The 22,934-nt window shown below is 42.8% G+C and overlaps 1 protein-coding gene across 1 annotated transcript; it reads left to right on the top strand.

The window, feature by feature from the left end:
* Positions 1-940: 940 nt before the first annotated feature.
* LOC118357936 (transmembrane protein 119-like) lies at positions 941-21,305 on the top strand. Its single transcript, XM_035735244.2, has 2 exons — positions 941-1,109; positions 17,590-21,305. The coding sequence occupies exon 2, from the start codon at positions 17,605-17,607 to the stop codon at positions 18,442-18,444; it is 840 nt and encodes a 279-aa protein (XP_035591137.1). The 5' UTR covers positions 941-1,109; positions 17,590-17,604; the 3' UTR covers positions 18,445-21,305.
* The last annotated feature ends 1,629 nt before the right edge of the window (positions 21,306-22,934 follow it).

The raw sequence follows: 22,934 nt of genomic DNA, 5'->3' as shown, positions 1-22,934 counted from the left end.
AGTGCCTTGCTTATCTGTTACTGTCACTGTTATTCTAATGAGAAATACACATCTATCACTATTGTGAAGCATGTGTATGCCTGACCTTCCCTGTACATACTGAATAAAAACATTTTTAAAAAATGTTTCTGTCGTACTGAATTCTTCAACCTCTATCGAATCTTATTACAACAATTCTGAGGCAAGAGGTGCTCCAAACAGCCATGGGCAAAACAGAAGCCCTGCAGCGCCAGCAAGGATGTAAGTTCTGAGGCACATGTTTGTAGCTGACTGTAAATTTTCTGTTAGGTTTGTACGTGGGTGATATGATGAAAGACGGGCCCTCTCTGTAAGCTGGTCTTGTAGGCTGTGTGGAGACGGGCTGTAATCTGGAGCACATAATTAGAGATCTCTGAGAAGCAGGGGGAAAATAGGGACTCGCCCTGTGGAGAACATAAATACCCACTAACTGTCAACGTACAAAAAGTGGTCTTGTCCATTTTAGAGAATACTGATTCAACTGTGTGTAATGGCAAGGGGGAAGTGAGTACTTTGTCTTTGATAATGAAGAAAGTACTACAAATGTTGTGCTACTCCAGTGCATTAATCCTGCATTAAGATTGACCACATTTCGGCTGAATTTTGTATTTGACCTAATCGCTCAACTTTCAGAATTGCCACGTGAACCAGTAACTCTGATTGTGAACAATTAGGAAATATCTATGTAGTGGACAAAGATGTTCCCCTCATAAATATCTCCATCTTTAAGGTTTAAGAGCAAACAAGGAAAATACATGCAGTATGGCAGCCCCTAACTGTCCCTCCTTTCTAGACTGGCCAAAGCATCCACCATGATCCCACTTCTGGGAGAGGAGGATTTTGGGGGGAGTTGTGTAAAGCGGTACGAGGAGGGGATAGAAATGTAGAGGGATGGACGTCTTTTTGCAATCAGCAGGCTTTTTTAGAACTGGAGCAACAACTTTCAGTATACTGGAAGTTACAGGAGAGGGTGGCAACTTGGACGCTCCCTCTTCTTTCCACACCTCAATTTTCTTCTGCTCTCTCCCTCTCTGCTGTTAGAACCCCTCTACCATTCAGTCCAGAGGAGACACTTCAGCCAGACAGCATCTGTAAGTACAGACCTTTTCTTTTTTGGTTTAATTCCCAGTTAGGACACAGTACTAGTGAAAAGTTTGGACACCTACTCATTCAAGGGTTTTTCTTTATTTTAACTTTTCTACATTGTAGAATAATAGTTGAAGATATCAAAACTATGAAATAACACACATGGAATCATGTAGTAACCAAAAAAGTGTTAAACAAATCCAAATATATTTTAGTTTCTTCTAAAATAGCCACACTTGGCAATGAAGACAGCTTTGCACACCCTTGGCATTCTCTCAACCATCTTCATGTAGGAGGCTTTTCCAACAGTCTTGAAGGAGTTCCCACATATGCTGAGCACTTGTTGGATAGTTTTCCTTCACACTGCGGTCCAACTCATCCCAAACCATCCTAATTGAGTTGTCGGGTGATTGTGGAGGCCAGGTCATCTGATGCAGCACTCGATCACTCGCCGCCTTGGTCAAATAGCCCTTACACAGCCTGGAGGTGTGTTGGGTCATCGTCCTGTTGAAAAACAAATCATTGTCCCACTAAGAGTAAACAAGATGGAATGGTGAATCGCTGCACAATGCTGTGGTAGTCATGCTGGTTAAATGTGCCTTGAATCCTAAATAAATCAGTGTCACCAGCAAAGCACTATCCCACCTTCTCCATGCTTCACGGTGGGAACCATACATGCGGTTGGAACCAAGAATCTCACATGGACTCATCAGACCAAATGACAGATTTCCACCGGTCTAATGTCCATTGCGCGTGTTTCTTGGACCAAGCAAGTCTCTACTTATTTTTGGTGTCCTTTAGTAGTGGTTTCTTTGCAGCAATTTGACCATGAAGGGCTGATTCATGCAGTCTCCTCTGAGCAGTTGACGTTGATGTCTGTTACTTGAACTCTGTAGCATTTATTTGGGCTGCAATTTCTGAGGTTGGTAACTCTAATGAACTTATCCTTTGCAGCAGGTAACTCTGGGTCTTCCTTTCCTATGGCGGTCCTCATGAGAGCCAGTTTCGTCATAGCGCTTGATGGTTTTTGCGACTGTACTTGAAGAAACTTTCAAAGTTCTTGACATTTTCCCAATTGACTGACCTTCATGTCTTTTCTCTTTGCTTATTTGAGCTGTTCGTGCCATAATATGGATTTGGTATTTTACCAAATTGGGCTCTTCTGTATACCACCCCTACCGTGTCACAACACAACTGATTGGCTCAAATGCATTAAGAAGGAAATAAATTCCACAAATGAACTTTTAACAAGGGCGCCTGTTAATTAAAATGCATTCCAGGTGACTACCTCATGAAGCTGGTTGAGAGAATGCCAAGAGTGTGCAAGGCTGTCATCAAGGCAAAGGGTGGCTACTTTGAAGAATAATCTAAATATATTTAGATTTGTTTTTAACACTTTTTATTTGGTTACTACATTATTCAACGTGTTATTTCATAGTTTCAATGTCTTCACTATTATTCTACAATGTAGAATATAGTAAAAATAAAGAAAAACCCTTGAATGAGTAGGTGAGTTCCAACTTTTGACTGGTACTGTATGGGTAACAAGAATAAATTGAATTTTTGATTGCTGTAGACTTTGTACGGTACGACAAACCTGTCAACTTAAGGACAAGAAACGGGGACAATGGGGAAAGTTTTGGTTTTTAGGAAATTAAAGTTACAGGTACTGTCACGTTTAATTTGTCATACAAGATCAGTTGTGGTCTTGTATTTTTGGTGAAGACATTAGAAAATGTTTCAAAAGTGTAGATTAACATATCCATCAATCTTTGGTTTTGAATGATCCAAGTAAGAGTCCATTTGTTTAGAAATATCAAAGTTTGAGAGGTTGAGTCCTCCAGCTAATAGAATGTTTAAAAATATGATTATGGTGAATGTCACATTAGAAAGTTAGTCTTAATATTTAGAGGGGTAAAAGTCACAATAACATGGTGGTGATTGGAGCTTGTAGGTGAAGATGGCTGGAGGAATTCAGGATGATTCTTTCAGTGTTTTTCAGTGGATGGACTGTAGAGATGATGATGACCAACCAGGAGACTATTCCTGAAGATGTAATTATGTCTGGTAAATACCAAGGTCCAGTCACAGCGCACATGGCTCTGTAGCTTTCCTGACTGAACATACATGGGTGGGGAGATCAAGCTAACCATCCATTTTAGTATGACTAAAGTACATACATACTGTATGCATAACCACACAAGAGAGACATGATGGACACATTTACAGTAAGGAGTAAGGCTTCAGAGGTTGAATGTAACAAGGCTGATTAGAAGCCAGCCATTCTCACCAGAGTAGTAAGCAGCACTGTGTAATTACATGTATTTCCAGACGGAGTGAAGCTACAGATTTAGAGTTTGGGCTGTGAGATACTAGTGTGTAATATTATGTTAGGAGAGAGAGACCGTTTTGAACTGCATTAGCTGCTTCTTGAGACGGACTCTTTCTCTGTAGAGCATACTGTAAGTGCACCCGTTCCTAAGGCAGGATGAATGCAGACTTTCCCTATGAGCAGAAATAACCCATCCGATCCCTGCCGCAGCCTGTTGTTAGCGTGCTGCAGCCCAGTGTAAATGGAGACCACAGCCACAAGTATCCTACGCCTCTCTGCTCCCTGTGGCATATATAGCTTTCTCCTCTCTTTGGTGTGGTGGATGGGTGGCCTCTCTCCACTACACATTTAAACCATGACCAAACTGCCGGCCTCCACCCCAAATAAGTAATGGCTACAGACAGTTAAAATAGATTTAATACAATATGCGAAATGGGAGAACTATTGTGGCTGTACTTTTCTGTAGTGATTGTATAACGAGATGGATCTGGTAATTGGGAACATGAGCAACACCTGAGAGGTTTCTACTTTGTTCTGAGTTATAATAACACAAAATCCATCCTCTGTACTGTCAAATCATTGAATGTTTCTTCATTCTAATACTAGAAACCCAACTGCCCATCCATCCTTAGTAGAGAGAAAGGGAGACTCGGCACACCCTCATTTCAACATGGACACTTGGGTAGTATTTGGTAGATACGTTGAGATTCCAACCTATTTTCACCCACTCAAAAACACAGCCAAAAGTTTGTTGAATTCCCCCCAATGTGCTGTCACTGGGTTTTCAACCATATAACTACACAACCAAATTTGAATGAAAAATCTGTCTTATTTATAACTTAATGTGTTATCACTGCTTGATCTAAAAGCACAACCAAATGATCTGGCTTGCAGTTAGTTGAGATTACATTAAAGTACATGGTGCAAGTAATCGATGCCTTTTTGAGATTCTGTGCAGGTTCTTTTAACATATGTGAAGATTTCCACAGACCTGCGACCCTGATTTTAACGTCCATATTCATAATCTCCTGTGAATACAGTGCGTTTCTATGATCTGCGGTTGAAAAATGCTTTTGTGACATCACAGGAAAGGATTAAATGAAAAGAAAGTGATTTTCAAAACTAGCCCAAGGGAGCGTATTTTCTTGCTCCCAACGTCACAGCCAATGTGTGTTTGAAAATCACTTTAAAAAAATGTTTTTATGTCATTGGGTAGAACTTTTAAACTTTATATATTTTTTTTCTACAAAACATAGAAATGCACCATTTTCACATGTTGACACTGGTATTGTGCTGGAGATGATGAAAATTAGGTTGAAAATGGTGGAGTTGCCCTTTTTAAGGTTGAATAAATACTGTTACATTAGTTTGTAAGATAGTAAATAGCCTAATGTACAAAAGTGATATTGTGTTTGGTTGACAATGCAATCAAATATTAACATTTAAAGGATATGTATCTACTGCTTGGATAGTTTAATCTGAGCCACTGGCTTACTCCTATTCTTTAACTCATTTTTGGTTGAGGGAAATGTGAATCCAACAAATTCTTAACTTGTCGACAAATTAATAGACTATTTACCTTATTACAAAAGTGATATTGAATTGTTTGTCAACACAACCAAATATAGACATTTAAAGGAGATGCTTCTTCTGCTTGGACAGGTCCAGCTGTGCCAGAGTCCTGTTTGGCTACAAATTAATAATTGATATGTTGGATTCATCTCCATTTCAATCAAACATCTTTTAGAATCAAATAGAACTTTAAATGCACTTTAAAAACAGTTTGATTTGACTTAATTCTATTCTAATTATATTATTTAACTTTTTGGTTAAGAGGGAGACTCCAACATATTTATTAAAAACTAGTATATCCCATTTGAAATCGAACCAAGCTTTTGGGGACATGATAATTACAGAGGAGGCAACTTAAATTAACTGTGACTTGAATTTTTACCATTTTTAAATTACAAATAGCGAACATTATTTTTCATGACACGAGAGGTAAAATGGGTTTCGGAATGAAACAGTGCATAACTGAGAGGTGTCGGATCCTGTTCCGGCAGTGTCCAGCTCAAATCAAGCACTGGACACAGGCAGTAATGCTGACACAACATTGGCAGTACAGTCAGTACACTGTTTCTCAGCCATTTCTGTACCAGTGACTGGCAAGACATTGTCCTTTTTATTTTTTACAATATTTATTTTCATAAGCAATATCAACCATACATAAACAAAAGACAAATACACATTTTTTTAACCAGCTTATTTTTAAAACAAATAGCATATACAAAGGAGGCTAGGAAACACTGTCACCACCGATAAATACACTATAATTGAGAATTTCTAGAAGCATTTTTCTACGGCTGGCCATGCTTTCCACCTGGCTACCCCGGTCAACAGTCCTGCACCCCCACAGCAACCTGCCCAAGCCTCCCCCATTTCTCCTTCACCCAAATCCAGATAGATGTTCTGAAAGAGCTGCAAAATTTAGACCCCAACAAATCAGCCGGGCTAGACAATCTGGACCCCCTTTTTCTATAATTATCTGCCGAAGTTGTTGCAAACTCTATTACTAGCCTGTTCAACCTCTTTCGTATATCGTCTGAGATTCCCAAAGATTGGAATGCTGCCGCGATAATCCACCTCTTCAAAGGGGGAGACACTAGACCCAAACTGCTACAGACCTATATCCATCCTACCCTGCCTTTCTAAAGTCTTCGAAAGCCAAGTTAACAGATTACCAACCATTTCGAATCCCACCGTGCCTTCTCCGCTATGCAATTTGGTTTCAGAGCTGGTCATGGGTGCACGTCAACCACGCTCAAGGTTCTAAACAATATCATAACCACCATCGGTAGGAGACATTGCTGTGCAGCTGTATTCATCGACCTGGCCAAGGCTTTCTACTCTGTCAATCACCACATTCTTATCGTCAGACTCAACAGCCTTGGCTTCTCAAATGACTGCCTCGCCTGGTTCACCAACTTCTCAGAGTGCAGTGTGTCAAATTGGAGGGCCTGTAGTCCGGACCTCTGGCAGTCTCTATCAAGGGCAATTGTGACATCAAGGACCTTTAAGGTTGCAGTGACACATCCATAACCTGAGCGGAAACCAGATTGCATACCCGAGAGAATACTATAGACAGTTGATTATTGACAAGTTTTTCCAACTATTTTGGCAAAATTGAAATAGGCTATAACACTATCAGCTTGATCTCCCCATTTTAAATAAAGGATGAACCGTGGCTGCCTTCCAAGCACTGGGAACCTCCCCAGAAAGGAGAGAGAGGCTTGGCGATGATAGGGGCAGCAACCTTAAAGAAGAAAGGGTCTATACCATCTGACCCAATGTTTTTTTGGGGTCAAGTTTCAGGAGCTCCTCTAGGACCTCGAACTCAGTGACTGCCTGCAGGGAGCAATGTTGTAGTGGAGCAGGGGAAAAATATGGAAAAGCATCGGGGATAGTCACATTAGAAGGGGTGGGAGATGAGGAAATGTTGGACGGGCAAGGAGGCGTGGCTGAGTCAAATAGGAATCCTGTCTTAATGAAGTGGTGATTAAAGAGCTCAGCCATGTGCTTCTGTCAGTAACATCCACATCATCAACTTTAAGGGACATGGGCAGTTGTGAGGAGGATAGTTTATTCTACAAGTTTAACTGTTTTCCAGAACTTCTTGGGGTTAGACCCACAGAGAGAGAACTGCTCCTTAAAATAACTAACTTTGGCCTTCCGGATAGCCTGAGTGCACTTATTTCTCACTTGCCTGAACGAGAGCCAGTCAGCCTGAGTATGCGTGTGCCGAGCCTTTCACCAAATGCAATTTTTGCGGTGGAGTAACTCTGCAAGTTCACGGTCGAACCAAATCAAATCAAATCAATTCAAATGTTATTTGTCACATACACATGGTTAGCAGATGTTAATGCGAGTGTAGCGAAATGCTTGTGCTTCTAGTTCCGACAATGCAGTAATAACCAACAAGTAATCTAGCTAACAATTCCAAAACTACGACCTTTTATACACAAGTGTAAGGGGATAAGAATATGTACATAAAGATATATGAGTGAGTGATGGTACAGAGCGGCATAGGCAAGATACAGTAGATGGTATTGAGTGCAGTATATACATATGAGATGAGTATGTAAACAAAGTGGCATAGTTAAAGTGGCTAGTGATACATGTATTACATAAAGATGCAGTAGATGATATAGAGTACAGTATATACATATACATATGAGATGAATAATGTAGGGTATGTAAACATTATATTAGGTAGCATTGTTTAAAGTGACTAGTGATATATTTTACATCATTTCCCATCAATTCCCGTTATTAAAGTGGTTGGAGTTGAGTCAGTGTGTTGGCAGCAGCCACTCAATGTTAGTGGTGGCTGTTTAACAGTCCGATGGCCTTGAGATAGAAGCTGTTTTTCAGTCTCTCGGTCCCAGATTTGATGCACCTGTACTGACCTCGCCTTCTGGATGATAGCGGGGTGAACAGGCAGTGGCTCGGCTGGTTGTTGTCCTTGATGATCTTTATGGCCTTCCTGTGACATCGGGTGGTGTAGGTGTCCTGGAGGGCAGGTAGTTTGCTCCCGGTGATGCGTTGTGCAGACCTCACTACCCTCTGGAGAGCCTTACGGTTGTGGGCGGAGCAGTTGCCGTACCAGGCGGTGATACAGCCCGACAGGATGCTCTCGATTGTGCATCTGTAGAAGTTTGTGAGTGCTTTTGGTGACAAGCCGAATTTCTTCAGCCTCCTGAGGTTGAAGAGGCGCTGCTGCGCCTTCTTCACGATGCTGTCTGTGTGGGTGGACCAATTCAGTTTGTCTGTGATGTGTACGCCGAGGAACTTAAAACTCACTACCCTCTCCACTACTGTCCCATCAATGTGGATATGGCGGTGTTCCCTCTGCTGGTTCCTGAAGTCCACAATCATCTCCTTAGTTTTGTTGACGTTGAGTGTGAGGTTATTTTCCTGACACCACACTCCGAGGGCCCTCACCTCCTCCCTGTAGGCCGTCTCGTCATTGTTGGTAATCAAGCCTACCACTGTTGTGTCGTCCGCAAACTTGATGATTGAGTTGGAGGCGTGCGTGGCCACGCAGTCGTGGGTGAACAGGGAGTACAGGAGAGGGCTCAGAACGCACCCTTGTGGGGCCCCAGTGTTGAGGATCAGCGGGGTGGAAATGTTGTTGCCTACCCTCACCACCTGGGGGTGGCCCGTCAGGAAGTCCAGTACCCAGTTGCACAGGGCGGGGTCGAGACCCAGGGTCTCGAGCTTGATGACGAGCTTGGAGGGCACTATGGTGTTAAATGCCGAGCTGTAGTCGTTGAACAGCATTCTCACATAGGTATTCCTCTTGTCCAGATGGGTTAGGGCAGTGTGCAGTGTGGTTGAGATTGCATCGTCTGTGGACCTATTTGGGCGGTAAGCAAATTGGAGTGGGTCTAGGGTGTTAGGTAGGGTGGAGGTGATATGGTCCTTGACTAGTCTCTCAAAGCACTTCATGATGACGGAAGTGAGTGCTACGGGGCGGTAGTCGTTTAGCTCAGTTACCCTAGCTTTCTTGGGAACAGGAACAATGGTGGCCCTCTTGAAGCATGTGGGAACAACAGACTGGGATAGGGATTGATTGAATATGTCCGTAAACACACCAGCCAGCTGGTCTGCGCATGCTCTGAGGGCGCGGCTGGGGATGCCGTCTGGGCCTGCAGCCTTGCGAGGGTTGACACGTTTAAATGTTTTCCTCACGTCGGCTGCAGTGAAGGAGAGTCTGCATGTTTTAGTTGCGGGCCGTGTCAGTGGCACTGTATTGACCTCAAAGCGGGCAAAAAAAGTTATTTAGTCTGCCTGGGAGCAAGACATCCAGGTCCGTGACTGGGCTGGTTTTCTTTTTGTAATCCGTGATTGACTGTAGACCCTGCCACATAACTCTTGTCTGAGCCGTTGAATTGAGATTCTACTTTGTCTCTATACTGACGCTTAGCTTGTTTGATTGCCTTGCGGAGGGAATAGTTACACTGTTTGTATTCGGTCATGTTTCCGGTCACCTTGCCCTGATTAAAAGCAGTGGTTCGGGCTTTCAGTTTCACGCGAATGCTGCAATCAATCCACGGTTTCTGGTTTGGGAATGTTTTAATCGTTGCTATGGGAACGACATCTTCAACGCACGTTCTAATGAACTCGCTCACCGAATCAGCGTATTCGTCAATGTTGTCTGACGCAATACGAAACATATCCCAGTCCACGTGATGGAAGCAGTCTTGGAGTGTGGAATCAGATTGGTCGGACCAGCGTTGAACAGACCTCAGCGCGGGAGCTTCTTGTTTTAGTTTCTGTCTGTAGGCAGGGATCAACAAAATGGAGTCGTGGTCAGCTTTTCCGAAAGGAGGGCGGGGGAGGGCCTTATATGCGTCGCGGAAGTTGGAATAGCAATGATCCAAGGTTTTTCCCGCCCTGGTTGCGCAATCGATATGCTGATAAAGTTTAGGGAGTCTTGTTTTCAGATTAGCCTTGTTAAAATCCCCAGCTACAATGAATGCAGCCTCCGGATAAATGGATTCCAGTTTGCAAAGAGTCAAATAAAGTTCGTTCAGAGCCATTGATGTGTCTGCTTGGGGGGGGAATATATATGGCTGTGATTATAATCGAAGAGAATTCCCTTCGAAGATAATGCAGTCGACATTTGATTGTGAGGAATTCTAAACCAGGTGAACAGAAGGACTTGAGTACCTGTATGTTGTTATGATCACACCACGTCACGTTAACCATGAAGCATACGCCCCCGCCCCTCTTCTTACCAGAAAGATGTTTGTTTCTGTCAGCGCGATCCGTGGAGAAACCCGCTGGCTGCACCGATTCCGATAGCGTCTCTCCAGTGAGCCATGTTTCCGTGAAGAAAAGAACGTTACAGTCTCTGATGTCCCTCTGGAATGCTACCCTTGCTCGGATTTCATCAACCTTGTTGTCAATAGACTGGACATTGGCGAGAAGAATGCTAGGGAGTGGTGCACGATGTGCCCGTCTCCGGAGTCTGACCAGAAGACCGCTCTGTTTCCCCCTTTTACGAAGTCGTTTTTTTGGGTCGCCGGCTGGGATCCATTCCGTTGTCCTGGGTGAAAGGCAGTACACAGGATCTGCTTCGCGAAAGTCATATTCTTGGTCGTACTGATGGTGAGTTGACGCTGCTCTTATGTTCAGTAGTTCTTCTCGACTGTATGTAATGAAACCTAAGATGACCTGGGGTACTAATATAAGAAATAACACGTAAAAAAAAAACTGCATAGTTTCCTAGGAACGCAAAGCGAGGTGGCCATCTCTGTCGGCCAGGGACTGAACCTGTTTTTAATTCTCATTTTCCTTATGGGGGCGTGTTTGTTAACAATACCACTGAAAATGTTAAAAAATAAGGTCCATGCATCTTCGAAAGAGGGGATCAAGCTGATTCTATACAAAGGTTTGCTCATTAAAGTTTTTTAGCAAGCGTCTATGACAAATCAGGACAGGTCGTTTCACTGAGCAGCCATTACGAACACAGGCTGTAAAACAGTGATCACTAAGGTCATTACAGAAAACACTAGACTGATACCGATCAGGATTATTTGTGAGGAAAACATCAAGAAGATTAGCCTTTTCTGGGTGTTTGTAGTCATACCTTGTGGTATTGGTAATAATCTGAGAAAGATGTCCCATTGTTTTAGGACTTGGTCAGGTGGTTTAAGCATGTCCCAGTTTAGGTCACATAGCAGGACAATTCAGACTTGGTGTAAGGGGCCAGGAGAGAGCTTAGGGCAGGTAGGGTACAGGCCAGTGCTGATGGAGGACGATGGCACCCAGCAACAGTCAACAAAGAGCTATTTGAAAGTTTAATGCTTAACACCAGAAAATCAAATTGTTTAGGGACAGACTTGGTGGAGACAACCGAGCACTAAAGGTGATCCTTGGTAAAGATTGCCACTCCCAAACCTTTGGAAGATCTGTCTCGCCCAAAAAAGGTTATAACCAGAAGGGTTAACATCGGAATTCAAAACACTCTTATTTAACCACGTCTCAATAATGACCAACACATTTGGATTGGAGCTCTGAACCCACACTTTCAATTGATCAATTTTAGGTAACAAGCTTCTAGTGTTAACGTGCAGAAACCCCAGATTTTTACGGAAGCAGATATCAGAGCACAGGTCAGAATTGGGGCTAGTAACAGTAGATGGGCCAGAGTGTACATGCACATTTCCAGATATCATCAACAGTAATACAATCAAGGCACGGCAGAGGACAGGGAGAGCTCTGGTTTTATGACATCTGAATGTGCATCAGATGGCAACAAGATCATATTGTACAGCAATTTCATCAGGTAACATGAATACAAAGCGGGCGAGAGGTGATAGAACGGCATGGGAGGCCAAAAGTCTAACCAATCGAGTCAGAGTCCCGAGTGTGGGAACAAACAGTCTGTCCTACAGTTGGGTAAAGGAAGTTCGTTGTCAACAAAGCATGCAGGAGTCATGAGGCAAATAGCAAAATGCACCAAAAAAAAAAATATATATATATATATAATGACTTGGGGCAAGCCGTTGTAAGTTCAGAGTTACTCGCCCCAACAGTGCATGTGTTGTGGAGACGGGTGAAAGCGTAGGAGAGATGGGGGGTGGGCAGATCGTCAGGTGGAATCCAAGCAGCAGGCAATGGGAGTAGGTGTCACTCACTTCAGAGAAGCTTTTATTTCTGTAGGAAGATTTCTTGTAGAAAATGCCAGTGGATGGTCCTTGAACAGCAGGAGGGGGCTTCAAGGCCTCTGGATCGGGGTGACCTCGACACCTCTCGCTTAACACGTCAGTGCTAATTGAAGTTGTATCTCTTTGTCCTAGCAAAGCTTGGTAGCCTGAGCATTCAGTCCTTATTAAGTAAAATATATAATTGTAATGTATTTTTCTTCTTGGCTTTTGAAAGTAAAAAAAATTGCTTCACGCTAAGCATTACTCACTCAGCTTCAGTTTGGATGGTTTTTTTGATGTACAGTTTGGGAATAATAATCCTTGTGTAGGAAGCAACCCAAGTAATTCCATCCAAAATCAGGTTGTAGGTTTGCTGTTCAGATTTGGAATGAAGGTTATGTTGTTTAGGGTAGCATCCTGTATATGTACATCCCAAAAAATCTATAAATGTATTTTTAAAAACAGGCTGAAAAATGTGGGAGCTTATGACCGCTCTCTCTCAAGTACCCTCCTTTCCTCTCAAAGTAATTCATAGTGCCATATTGACTTTGAATCTGAGTATACGTGACATCCGCTAGATTATAAAAATAATACAGAAACATAAATGTTAGCAGGCTATGGGCCACCGGCCATGTCGCATTTTTCATTCGTGTATATATATGTGTATACCCTGAAAGCATGATTTACATTTTTTGTTAATTTTGGATTGGAGATGCTTAATATGAATCTGGAAGGAGAGTTTACAGTCTAGCCAGACACCTCTGTATTTATAGTTGTCCACATATTCCAAGTCAGAACCATCCAGAGTAGTGATGTTAGGTGGGAGGGCCCTTGCGGGCAGCGATCGGTTGAAGAGCATGCATTTAGTTTTACTTGTATTTAAGAGCAGTTGGAGGCCATGGAAGGAGTGTTGTATGGCATTGAAGCTCATCTGGAGGTTTGTTAACGGTGTCCAAAGAAGGGCCAGAAGTATACAGAATGGTGTCGTCTGCGTAGAGATCAGAGACTCACCAGCAACAAGAGCGACATCATTGATGTATACAGAGAAGAGAGTCGGTCCGAGAAATTAACCCTGTGGAACCCCCATAGACTGCCAGAGGACTGGACAACAGGCCCTCCGATTTGACACACTGAACTCTGTCTGAGAAGAAGTTGGTGAACCAGTCGAGGCAGTCATTAGAGAAACCAAGGCTGTTGAGTCTGCTGATAATACGATGATTGACAGAGTCGAAAGCCTTGGCCAGGTCGATGTCTACGGATGCACAGTACTGTCTTTTATCGATGGCGGTTATGATATTGTTTAGGACCATAAGCGTGGCTGAGGTGTACCCATGACCAGCTCTGAAACCAGATTGCATAGCTGAGAAGGTATGGTGGCATTCGAAATAGTGAGTGATCGGTTTGTTCACTTGGCTTTCAAAGAATTTAGAAAAGGCAGGACAGGACGGATATAGGTCTGTAACAGTTTGGGTCTTTAGTGTCCCTCCTTTGAAGAGGGTGATGACCGCGGCCGCTTTCCAATCTTTAGGTATCTCAGACGATACAAGAGGTTGAAGAGACTAGTAATAGGGGTTGCGACAATGGCGGCAGATAATTTTAGGAAAAGAGGGTCCAGATTGTCTAGCCCAGCTGATTTGTAGGGATCCAGATTCTGCAACTCTTTCTGGACATCAGCTGTCTGGATTTGGGTGAAGGAGAAGTGGGGGGATATTGGGCCAGTTGCTGCGGGGTGTGCAGAACATTTGGCCGGGGTTGGGGTAGCCAGGTGGAAAGCGCGGCCAGCCGTAGAGAGATGCTTATTGAAATTCTCGATTATCGTGGGTTTATCAGTGGTGACAATGTTTCCTAGCCTCAGTGCAGTGGGCACCTGAGAGGAGGTGTTTTTATTCTCCATGGACTTTAGTGTCACAAAACCTTTTGGAATTAGTACTGCAGGATGCAAATTTCTGTTTGAAAAAGCTAGCCTTTGCTTTCCTAACTGACTGTATATTGGTTCCTGACTTGCCTGAAAAGTTTCTTATCGCGGGGACTATTCAAAGCTAGTGCAGTGCGCCACAGGATGTTTTGTGCTGGTCAAGGGCAGCAAGTCTGGAAAGAACCAAGGGCTATATCTGTTCTTAGTTCTACATTTTCTGAAAGGGGAATGCTTATTTAAGATGGTGAGGAAAGCACTTTTAAAGAATAATCAGGCATCCTCTACCGACGGAATGAAATCAATATCCTTACAGGATAACTGGGCCAGGTCAATTAGAAAGGCCTGCTCGCAGAAGTGTTTTAGGGAGTGTTTGACAGTGATGAGGGGTGGTCATTTGACCGCAGACCCATTACGGATGCAGGCAATGAGGCAGTGATTGCGGAGGTTCTGGTTGAAGACAGCAGAGGTGTATTTAAGAGGGCAAGTTGGTCAGGATGTTATCTATGAGGGTGCCCATGTTTACGGATTTGGGGTTGTACCTGGTAGGTTCCTTGATGATTTGTGTGAGATTGAGGGCATCTAGCTTAGATTGTAAAACGGCCGGGGTGTTAAGCATATCCCAGTTTCGGTCACCTAACAATACGAACTCTGACGATAGATGAGGGGCAATCAATTCACATAAGGTGTCCAGGGCACAGCTGGGGGCTGAGGGGGCTCTATAACTTCTTCAGCTACCCATCCCGGATCCGGGATCGTGACTACAGGCTCAAGCTCATTAGCATAACGCAAAATGCAAAAAATATTCTTAGAAATATTTAACCTCCACACATTAACAAGTCCAATAGCTCAAATGAAAGATAAACACCTTGTTCATCTACCCAGCAAGTCAGATTTCTAAAATGTTTTACGGCGAAAACACACCACATATTTATATTACACCACCACCGAAACAAAGACAAGAGGCAGCCATTTTGTCCCAGAAAATATAAAATTATAAAAGCAGGATTAAAAAATAAATCATTCACTAACCTTTTGAAAATCTTCATCAGATGACAGTAATAGGACATGGTACATTTATGTTTTTTTCAATAATATGCCATTTATATCCATAAATCTCTGTTTACAATGACGACATTTTCAAAAAATGCTACTCAAATGTCCGGAGAAATGATGCTAGCTCCGACAGATAACGTCAGATAACAAGCAATACACATGACTAAATATACATGTTCTACATATAGTTACAAAGATACACTTCTTATTAATGCAACCGCTGTGTTACATTTATTTTTAACGTTACAGAATTCGTTCACTAGGCTATAATATGAGACGGCGCTCAGATATTAGCAGTATGTCTCCTCTACGTTTGGAGTCCACAGAAACCCAAAATAACCACATAAATCTTCCCTTACCTTTGATGTTCTTCGATCAGAAGACGTGGAAGGAGTCATACCTACCCAATACATCGTTTGGTTTCAAGTTGTGTGTATTAGCATATACTAACAGCTTCAGCTGAAATGCACCCAAAATGACTTCTGGTCCCGCACTCTTGCGCATCAAAACTTAAAAATTACATATTATATGTCGACTAAACTGGTCAAACTAAGTGCAGAATCAGTGCGAACAGACAAACCGACATCAATTGGTACCTCATGGGAAAAAGAGAGCGCACCAATTCAGACGTGCGCAATAGAGTGCATGTATTCTCGCGTGACCCGAACGTTTTAGCCCAATGAACGCCCCATTTGAAAGCAGACATCGCGCTGAACACATACAAACTGTTCCCAGATCCGTAGCTGCTTGGGAAGGGTTGGGGCGATGACGTCAAAGTTGGCCCAACTTTTCTGTTGACAAGAGAGAGTTTGGGAGAAAGGCTGCCCTAAGAGTTCTCCTTTACAAAACAAAACAATGAGAGCTACCCTAAACAACAGTATATAAGGCATATTGACATTAGAGGGAGGCATAAAGCAATCACAGGTGTTGATTGGGAGGGCTAAGACAACAACGGGTAAATGGCGATGAATGGGCAGAGAGGGTCAGTTAGCTACACACAGGGCCTGAGTTTGAGGCTGGGGCCGACAGATAAACAAAATTTAGTATCATAGGCATCAGCTGTGTAGCCGAGTGATCATAGGGTCCAATAAGCAGAAATGGACGAAACGGGGAGCTGCTCGGCAGTCGTCACTATGCTAGGCGATCGGGAGACAAGGCGCTCAGACAGTTAGCGGGCCGTGGCTAGTAGCTGGGTCCTCACCGACATCATCAATTCAGAGGCTGGTTGAGAGCACATCGGACGAAATACGTCAGCAGACCAGTCATGATGGATTGGGGGGGGGGCTCCGTGTTGACAAAGTGTCCAGGCCAATTGGCAAGAGAGGTATTGTAGTTGGTGTACTTCGTTTGCTAGCTGGGGGGATGGGCCTAGCTCCAGGCTAACTGGTGCTTGCTTCCTGGACAAGGGCGTTAGACACGATAACCACTCAGTAGCAGCTAGCTTGCTGCGATGACCCGGTGTAATGGTCCGGAGCTTGCGGCAGGAATCCGGTGATGTAGTGGAGAGAAAAAAAAGCAGTCCGATATGCTCAGGGCTGATATCGCACTGTGCAGAATGCCAGATATTATCTGGGCTATCCGGGCTAAAGCGGCTGGTGTCTGTGCTAAAGGTAAAGACTGCTAGCAGTTGCTAACAATGACTAAATAGCAATTAGCTAATTAGCTGGCTAGCTTCTGAAGGCTAGCTTCTAATGGAGGTTCTAGTTATAAGGTCTAAAGAAATAGCAGATCCATACCACGTTAGGTAAGGCGGGTTGCAGGAAGGTATATTTAACTTGAAAATGGAAAAAGAGATTGATATGGATACAGAAAAACAAAGCTGAATATTTACACGGGACAAAACACGTCTTGCTGCTACGCCATCTTGGAGAGGTATGGAATGGTAGTAGGTGCCAGGCTGACCGATGTGTGTCAAGAATTGCAACGCTGCTGGGTTTTTCACGCTCAACACTTTCCTTTGTGTATCAAGAATGGTCCACCACCCAAAGGACACCCATCGGAGTCAACATGGGCCAGCATGTGGAACGCTTTCGACAACTTGTAGAGTCCATGCCCTGAAGAATTTAGGCTGTTCTGAGGGCAAAAGGGGGTGAAACTCAATACAATATCTAACATATACAAAATGGAGTGTCGGATTTACATACATAATGCTCTGATTGGGTTGCAGCCCTGAATGGGAGACAGAAGGAATAGCTGTAGATGTATCAACTCTCCAGTAGGAGGTGCTGCCCAGGCAATTTGTTGCTTGTAGTGGAAGCAAATTTAATATATATAAAAGATTTAACCAGTTTGTGCTCAGTGGGGAGGCATGTTGTAGGCCTACAGTAGCTGCTGTTATATAGATGCAGAAAATGAAAGCCTATATTCTTGAAATCAGCCCAAATAGTCATGAATTTGACATCAAAACATTTTCTAAACTATCTGCAATTTTGAGAAATGTTGTATTGAATGTCTCGCTCTTGTCTTTACAGGATCCTGAAGGAAAGATGAGTAACCACTTGATTCTTCACTTGGCATGTGTGAGCATGGTTCTGCTCTGGGGTCATGGGTATGCAGTGCATGTGCCCCTGGTCTATAGAATTTCCATGGATGGCAGTGGTGATGGAGGGGAGCCGGATCTCATTATCCCCGTCGATGGCCCCCACCACCCTCTCTCCCCCGTCGATGTCGCCCCCGTCGATGTCTCCCCCATCGATGTCTCCCCCATCGATGTCTCCCCCGTCGATGTCTCCCCCGTCGATGTCGCCCCCGTTGATGTTTCCCCCACCACTACCCTAGCCCCCACCCTGGTCAGCACCATCACCAACACCATCACCATCACCATGATCCGCCTGAAGGACTTTATGCTCACCCGGGTGGTGGACTTCCTCCAGGATAATATGCTGATCATAATTGTGGTCACGTCCCTCCTCATCGTCATGATCTTCATCATCTGCTGTGCCGCTACCATGAGCCAAAAGCGCAAGATGGAGGCCTACAAACCCCCTGCCAACCCACCCAGGAAATATATGGGTGACACAGCTGGCGGAGTCGAACCCTCCAGTGAAGTCCAGAGTAGGGTCTATGACGGGCCTGATTTTGCCAGGAGGGTCCAGATCCAGGGAACCCCCAAGAATCTGCGCACCCCTTCCACCGCACTGGTGGGGGAAAAGGTGGGTAAGGAGTCCAAACCGAAGGAGGTCCAGAAAGTGAGTGAGGTAGAGGAGGAGGAAACGCGCAGAGTGGAGTCTAAGCACAAAGGCCAGAAGGCTGAGGAGGTGCCGCAGAGCTCCAACACCAGCCAGCCCATGGTCTGCACCTGCCACCTGCGGAAGGCAAACCATTAAGTATAGGTTGGGGCTCCAACCATGCAAACTAGCAAAAAATGAGATTGAGGCCTTTTCTTTTGCAGAGGGTATGTCAGCTGCTGTGTGCCAAACTTGTCTGTGGAATCTGACTCTGTCGGCACCTTTAGCATACAGATTTAACTGGGTCTAGTTAGCATACAAGGGCCTTAAAACAGAAGGAATTTCAGGTTTGACTTCCAAAATATATATGTATATGTATATATATATATATATATATACAGTATATGCCATATCATGTCATATGTAAATACAGTACCAGTCAAATGTTTGGACACAACTACTCATTCAAGGGTTTTCTATGTTTTTACTATTTTTTACATTGTAGAATTATAGTAAAGACATATATTTTAGATTCTTCAAAGTTGCCACCTTGTGCCATAGCGCTTTGCATACTCTCGGCATTCTCTCAACCAGTTTCACCTGGAAGACTTTTCCAACAGTCTTGAAGGAGTTCCCACATGCTAAGCACTTGTTGGCTGCTTTTCCTTCACTCTCATCCCAAACCATCTCAATTGGGATGAGGTTGGGTGATTGTGGAGGCCATGTCATCTGATGCAGCACTCCATCACTCTCCTTCTTGTTCAAATAGCCCTTACACAGCATGTGTGTTGGGTCATTGTCATGTTTAAAAACAAATGATAGTCCCACTACGCGCAAACCAATATTTTAATTCTAAATAAATCACTGACACTGTCACCAGCAAAGCACCATCACACCTACTTCATGCTTCACAGTGGGAACCACACATGTGGAGATAATCCGTTCACCTACTCTGCGTCTCACAAAGACACGGCAGTTGGAACCAAAAATCTCAAATTTGGACTCATCAGACCGAAGGACAGATTTCAACTGGTCTAATGTCCATTGCTCGTGTTTCTTGGCCCAAGCAAGTGTCTTAGCCTTATTGGTGTCCTTTAGTAGTGGTTTCTTTGCAGCAATTCGACCATGAAGGCCTAATTTCATGCAGTCTTCTCTGATCAGTTGATGTCTGTTACTTGAACTCTGTGAATCATTTATTTGGGCTGCAATTTCTGAGGCTGATAACTCTGAGGCAGTGGATAAGTTGATTAGAGTTAACTCTGGGTCTTCCTTTCCTGTGGCGGTCCTCATAAGAGCCAGTTTCATCATAGCGCTTGGTTTTTGCAAATGCACTTGAAGAAACTTTCAACGTTCTTGAAATTTTCCAGGATTGACTGACCTTTGTCTTAAAGTAATGATGGACTGTCGTTTCTCTGTTCTTGCCATAATATGGACTTCTATCTATCTATCTATCTATCTATCTATCTATCTATCTATCTATCTATCTATCTAAAGACTATCTTCTGTATACCGCCCCTACCTTGTCACAACACAACTGATTGGCTCAAATACATTAAGAAGGAAAGAAATTCAACAAATTAACTTTTAACAAGGCACACCTTTTAATTGAAATGCATTCCAGGTGACTACCTCATGAAGCTGGTTGAGAGAATGCCAAGAGTGTGCAAAGCTGTCAAGGCAAATAGTGGCTACTTATAAGAATCTCAAATGTAAAATATATTCTGATTTTAAAACGTTTTTGGTTACTACGGGTTTTCATGGTTTTGATGTCTAAACTATTATTCTACTTTGTAGAAAATAGTAAAAAATAATCATTTAAAAACCTGGAATGAGTAGGTGTCAACTTTTGACTGGTACTGTATAAATTATTCTTCCTATACTTCTCTTGATGTATAAAAGGGTCATTGTGAAATGAGATTGGTTAATCAATTGTTGATAGTAAAAAAGAAGACATTATACAAGGACAGTATTTATAGGATGTTTGCATGTTGTTATTACCGTTGGGAAATTGTACTGATCAGTTTAGCTTTACTAAAGAGATGTAGAGGTAAATGCCAAAATAAAGGAAACACTTGAGTAAATGAAGGCTCTGTTATGGTGTGGGGTGCATTTTCCTGGCATGGTTTAGGTCCATACAACCTCTTAGAGGGCAAGGTAAACGGCAATAAATACACAGCCATTCTGAGTGATCACCCAACCAATGGTGAATCAGTTCTATCCTGATGGGAGTGGTCTCTTCCAGGATGACCATGCTCCCATCCACAGGTGGTCACTGAATGATTTGATGAGCATGAAAAAGTTGTAGACCATGTGCTATGGCCGTCTGTCATCAGATCGCAACCCAGTTTTACACTTATGGGAGATTCTGGAGCATCGCCTGAGACAGCGTTTTCCACCACCATCAACAAAACAACAAATTATGGAATTTCTCGTGGATAAATGGTGTCATATCCCTCCAACAGAGTTCCAGACACAAGTAGAATCTATGCCAAGGTGCATTGAAGCTGTTCTGGTGGCTCGTGGCCCTATTAAGACTCCTTATGTTGGTGTTTCCTTTATTTTGTCTGTTACATTTAGATCACACAGAGAAAAGAAAGTTGGCATCTGTGAAGAGAGAAAGCCAAACATAATTCTCTACTAACTCTACTCAATTAATTGATGGGAATTTTTTAAATGGAATTAGACATTTTGAAATTACATGCATTTTCATACATGTCACACTGGGTGATTTATGGATTATTATTTTATAGAATTTGCAAATGCTATATGGGTAGAGCAGCTTTTTGTATATATTTTTTTCAAACAAAACGTGTGATTTGCAGGTTCAAGTGTGGTTTAAGATCAGTGCATACTAACGTTTTATTAATACTGGTACTTATTTAATTCTAAAGTCATGTAAAATCCAAAGATTCTCCTGAATCCCTTTATGGATTGTTTTACCATGACCCTCAGTTCTGCTGGAGATTGTGGTAGTTATCTTATTTTATTTTTGTCCAGCTTCAATAAAGAGGTATGGTTGATATATTTGTTTTTATTGAAATTGTAAGTGCAAAAGTCTGAGTATGAGGAAGAGATTTCACAATTTTCCCTTTATAACAAATTAATGCCCGAATGTTAGTGCTGCCAATTGGACCACAGGGTGTGTAAAAACATTTGATTCTAATTTGGAGCCCCTCTGTTTCTACCCAAGAATAACTTCAGTAGCCTATGTTTGAAGAAAAGCTGTCTGGTTTGTTAGGCCTGTTCTCAAATGTAAAAAAAAAAAAAAGAAAAGAAAAAGATAAACGACAATTATAGTGACATGCAAACTACTGCATGTACTTTGTCTGCGCTGACAGTTGTATTTTTAGGTTCATATTATATAAGCTATAATAAATATTTCCGTGACAAACTTTGAAATACCCTGCCCACTCACACGTTACAGGGGAAAATATGGCTGTAGTGTCACCTGATTGGCCAGGGACAGGAGGCTGGCACCACTATGTAATGTCATGCCCAAACACAAAGCCAATGAAAGGCACCAGAGCCTTGAGATGACGAGAGAGCTCCTTTGTCTTGTTCCCTTGCTTCCTTACAAGATGCAATCAATATTTCAACAGCTGTCAATCCAACTACATGAAGTACTTTGCTCTGAAACTGGACATGAGTGTATTTGAAAACAAGACACACTGATTTGTCCACATGCCCATATCAAGTCAGGTTACTTGAAGATAAATCACTTATCTGATTTTGTACCAGGGACATGTAAAGATTTGCCTATTTCCTGAAAAGAAAATGTAAGCTATTAGTTAAATGGCATGCAACTGCTGCCCTCCTGCAAACAATGTAAGTATTGTGAGAGGATGTAGCAGCTGTTTGTTGCAAGAAACAATTAAAACCAGACCCTAAAAAACTGTTGATGCCTTAATATGAAATATATAAATAACGGTGCAGAAATAATTGCAATATCCGTTACAGAAAAAATAAAGTATTGATTGCGATCTTTATTGTTTATGATTTAATTATAAAATATCCGATTGCTCTTTTTCACAGAAAGGGGAGGCATGTATATCATAAATACCAATTTATTTTCAAAGTGAAAATGAAGTTTGATCCCATGGCAGAAGGCCAGTTATTCAGTCACGTTAAGAAAAAACAAACATCAAAGATGAAGGCAGAACAGCCCAAAAGCAAGTGAAGCCTTGTCGTGCCTGAAAGGTGAGCCCTGAAGGAGCCTCGCACCAGGATCTGATTCCCTGCTCTTTTGTCAACAAGGTGCTAAATAATTCTGGAATAATACTACCCCTGCACTCTAACTCTGTCCACCTGGAGAACAGAAGGCACACAACCACAGGACAGGACCACCCAAAGTGTCTCGGGCTGTCAATAACACTGACTTGGCTTCATTTAATCGTACTTCACAGAGTGACAGGATGCTAAAGGATGCCACATGACCTGGAGGATAACCGTAGAGAAGACGCTACCAGAGGGAGATGTGCTCCTGAAAGAGACTATTGCTGTGTTTCTATTTTGAGACTTCAGTGTTGTCCATCTGCCTTTAAACGAATAGGAACATTGAATTCATTTGGAAGATGAAGAGGATACAAAACCGGTAACAGGGCACCTTACGGGTTCATTAAACTTTGATGGGCAGCTGGTTGGAATTGTCA

The sequence above is a fragment of the Oncorhynchus keta genome, chromosome 25 (genome assembly GCF_023373465.1).
Source record: "Oncorhynchus keta strain PuntledgeMale-10-30-2019 chromosome 25, Oket_V2, whole genome shotgun sequence".
NCBI classification, from domain to species: domain Eukaryota; kingdom Metazoa; phylum Chordata; class Actinopteri; order Salmoniformes; family Salmonidae; genus Oncorhynchus; species Oncorhynchus keta.
Note: the sequence above shows the minus strand (reverse complement) of the source record. Positions and strands in the feature narration are given on the sequence as shown.

Coding starts and splice junctions, on each gene's coding strand:
- LOC118357936 (XM_035735244.2), top strand. CDS start 17,605: ATGAGTAACCACTTGATTCTTCACTTGGCATGTGTGAGCATGGTTCTG.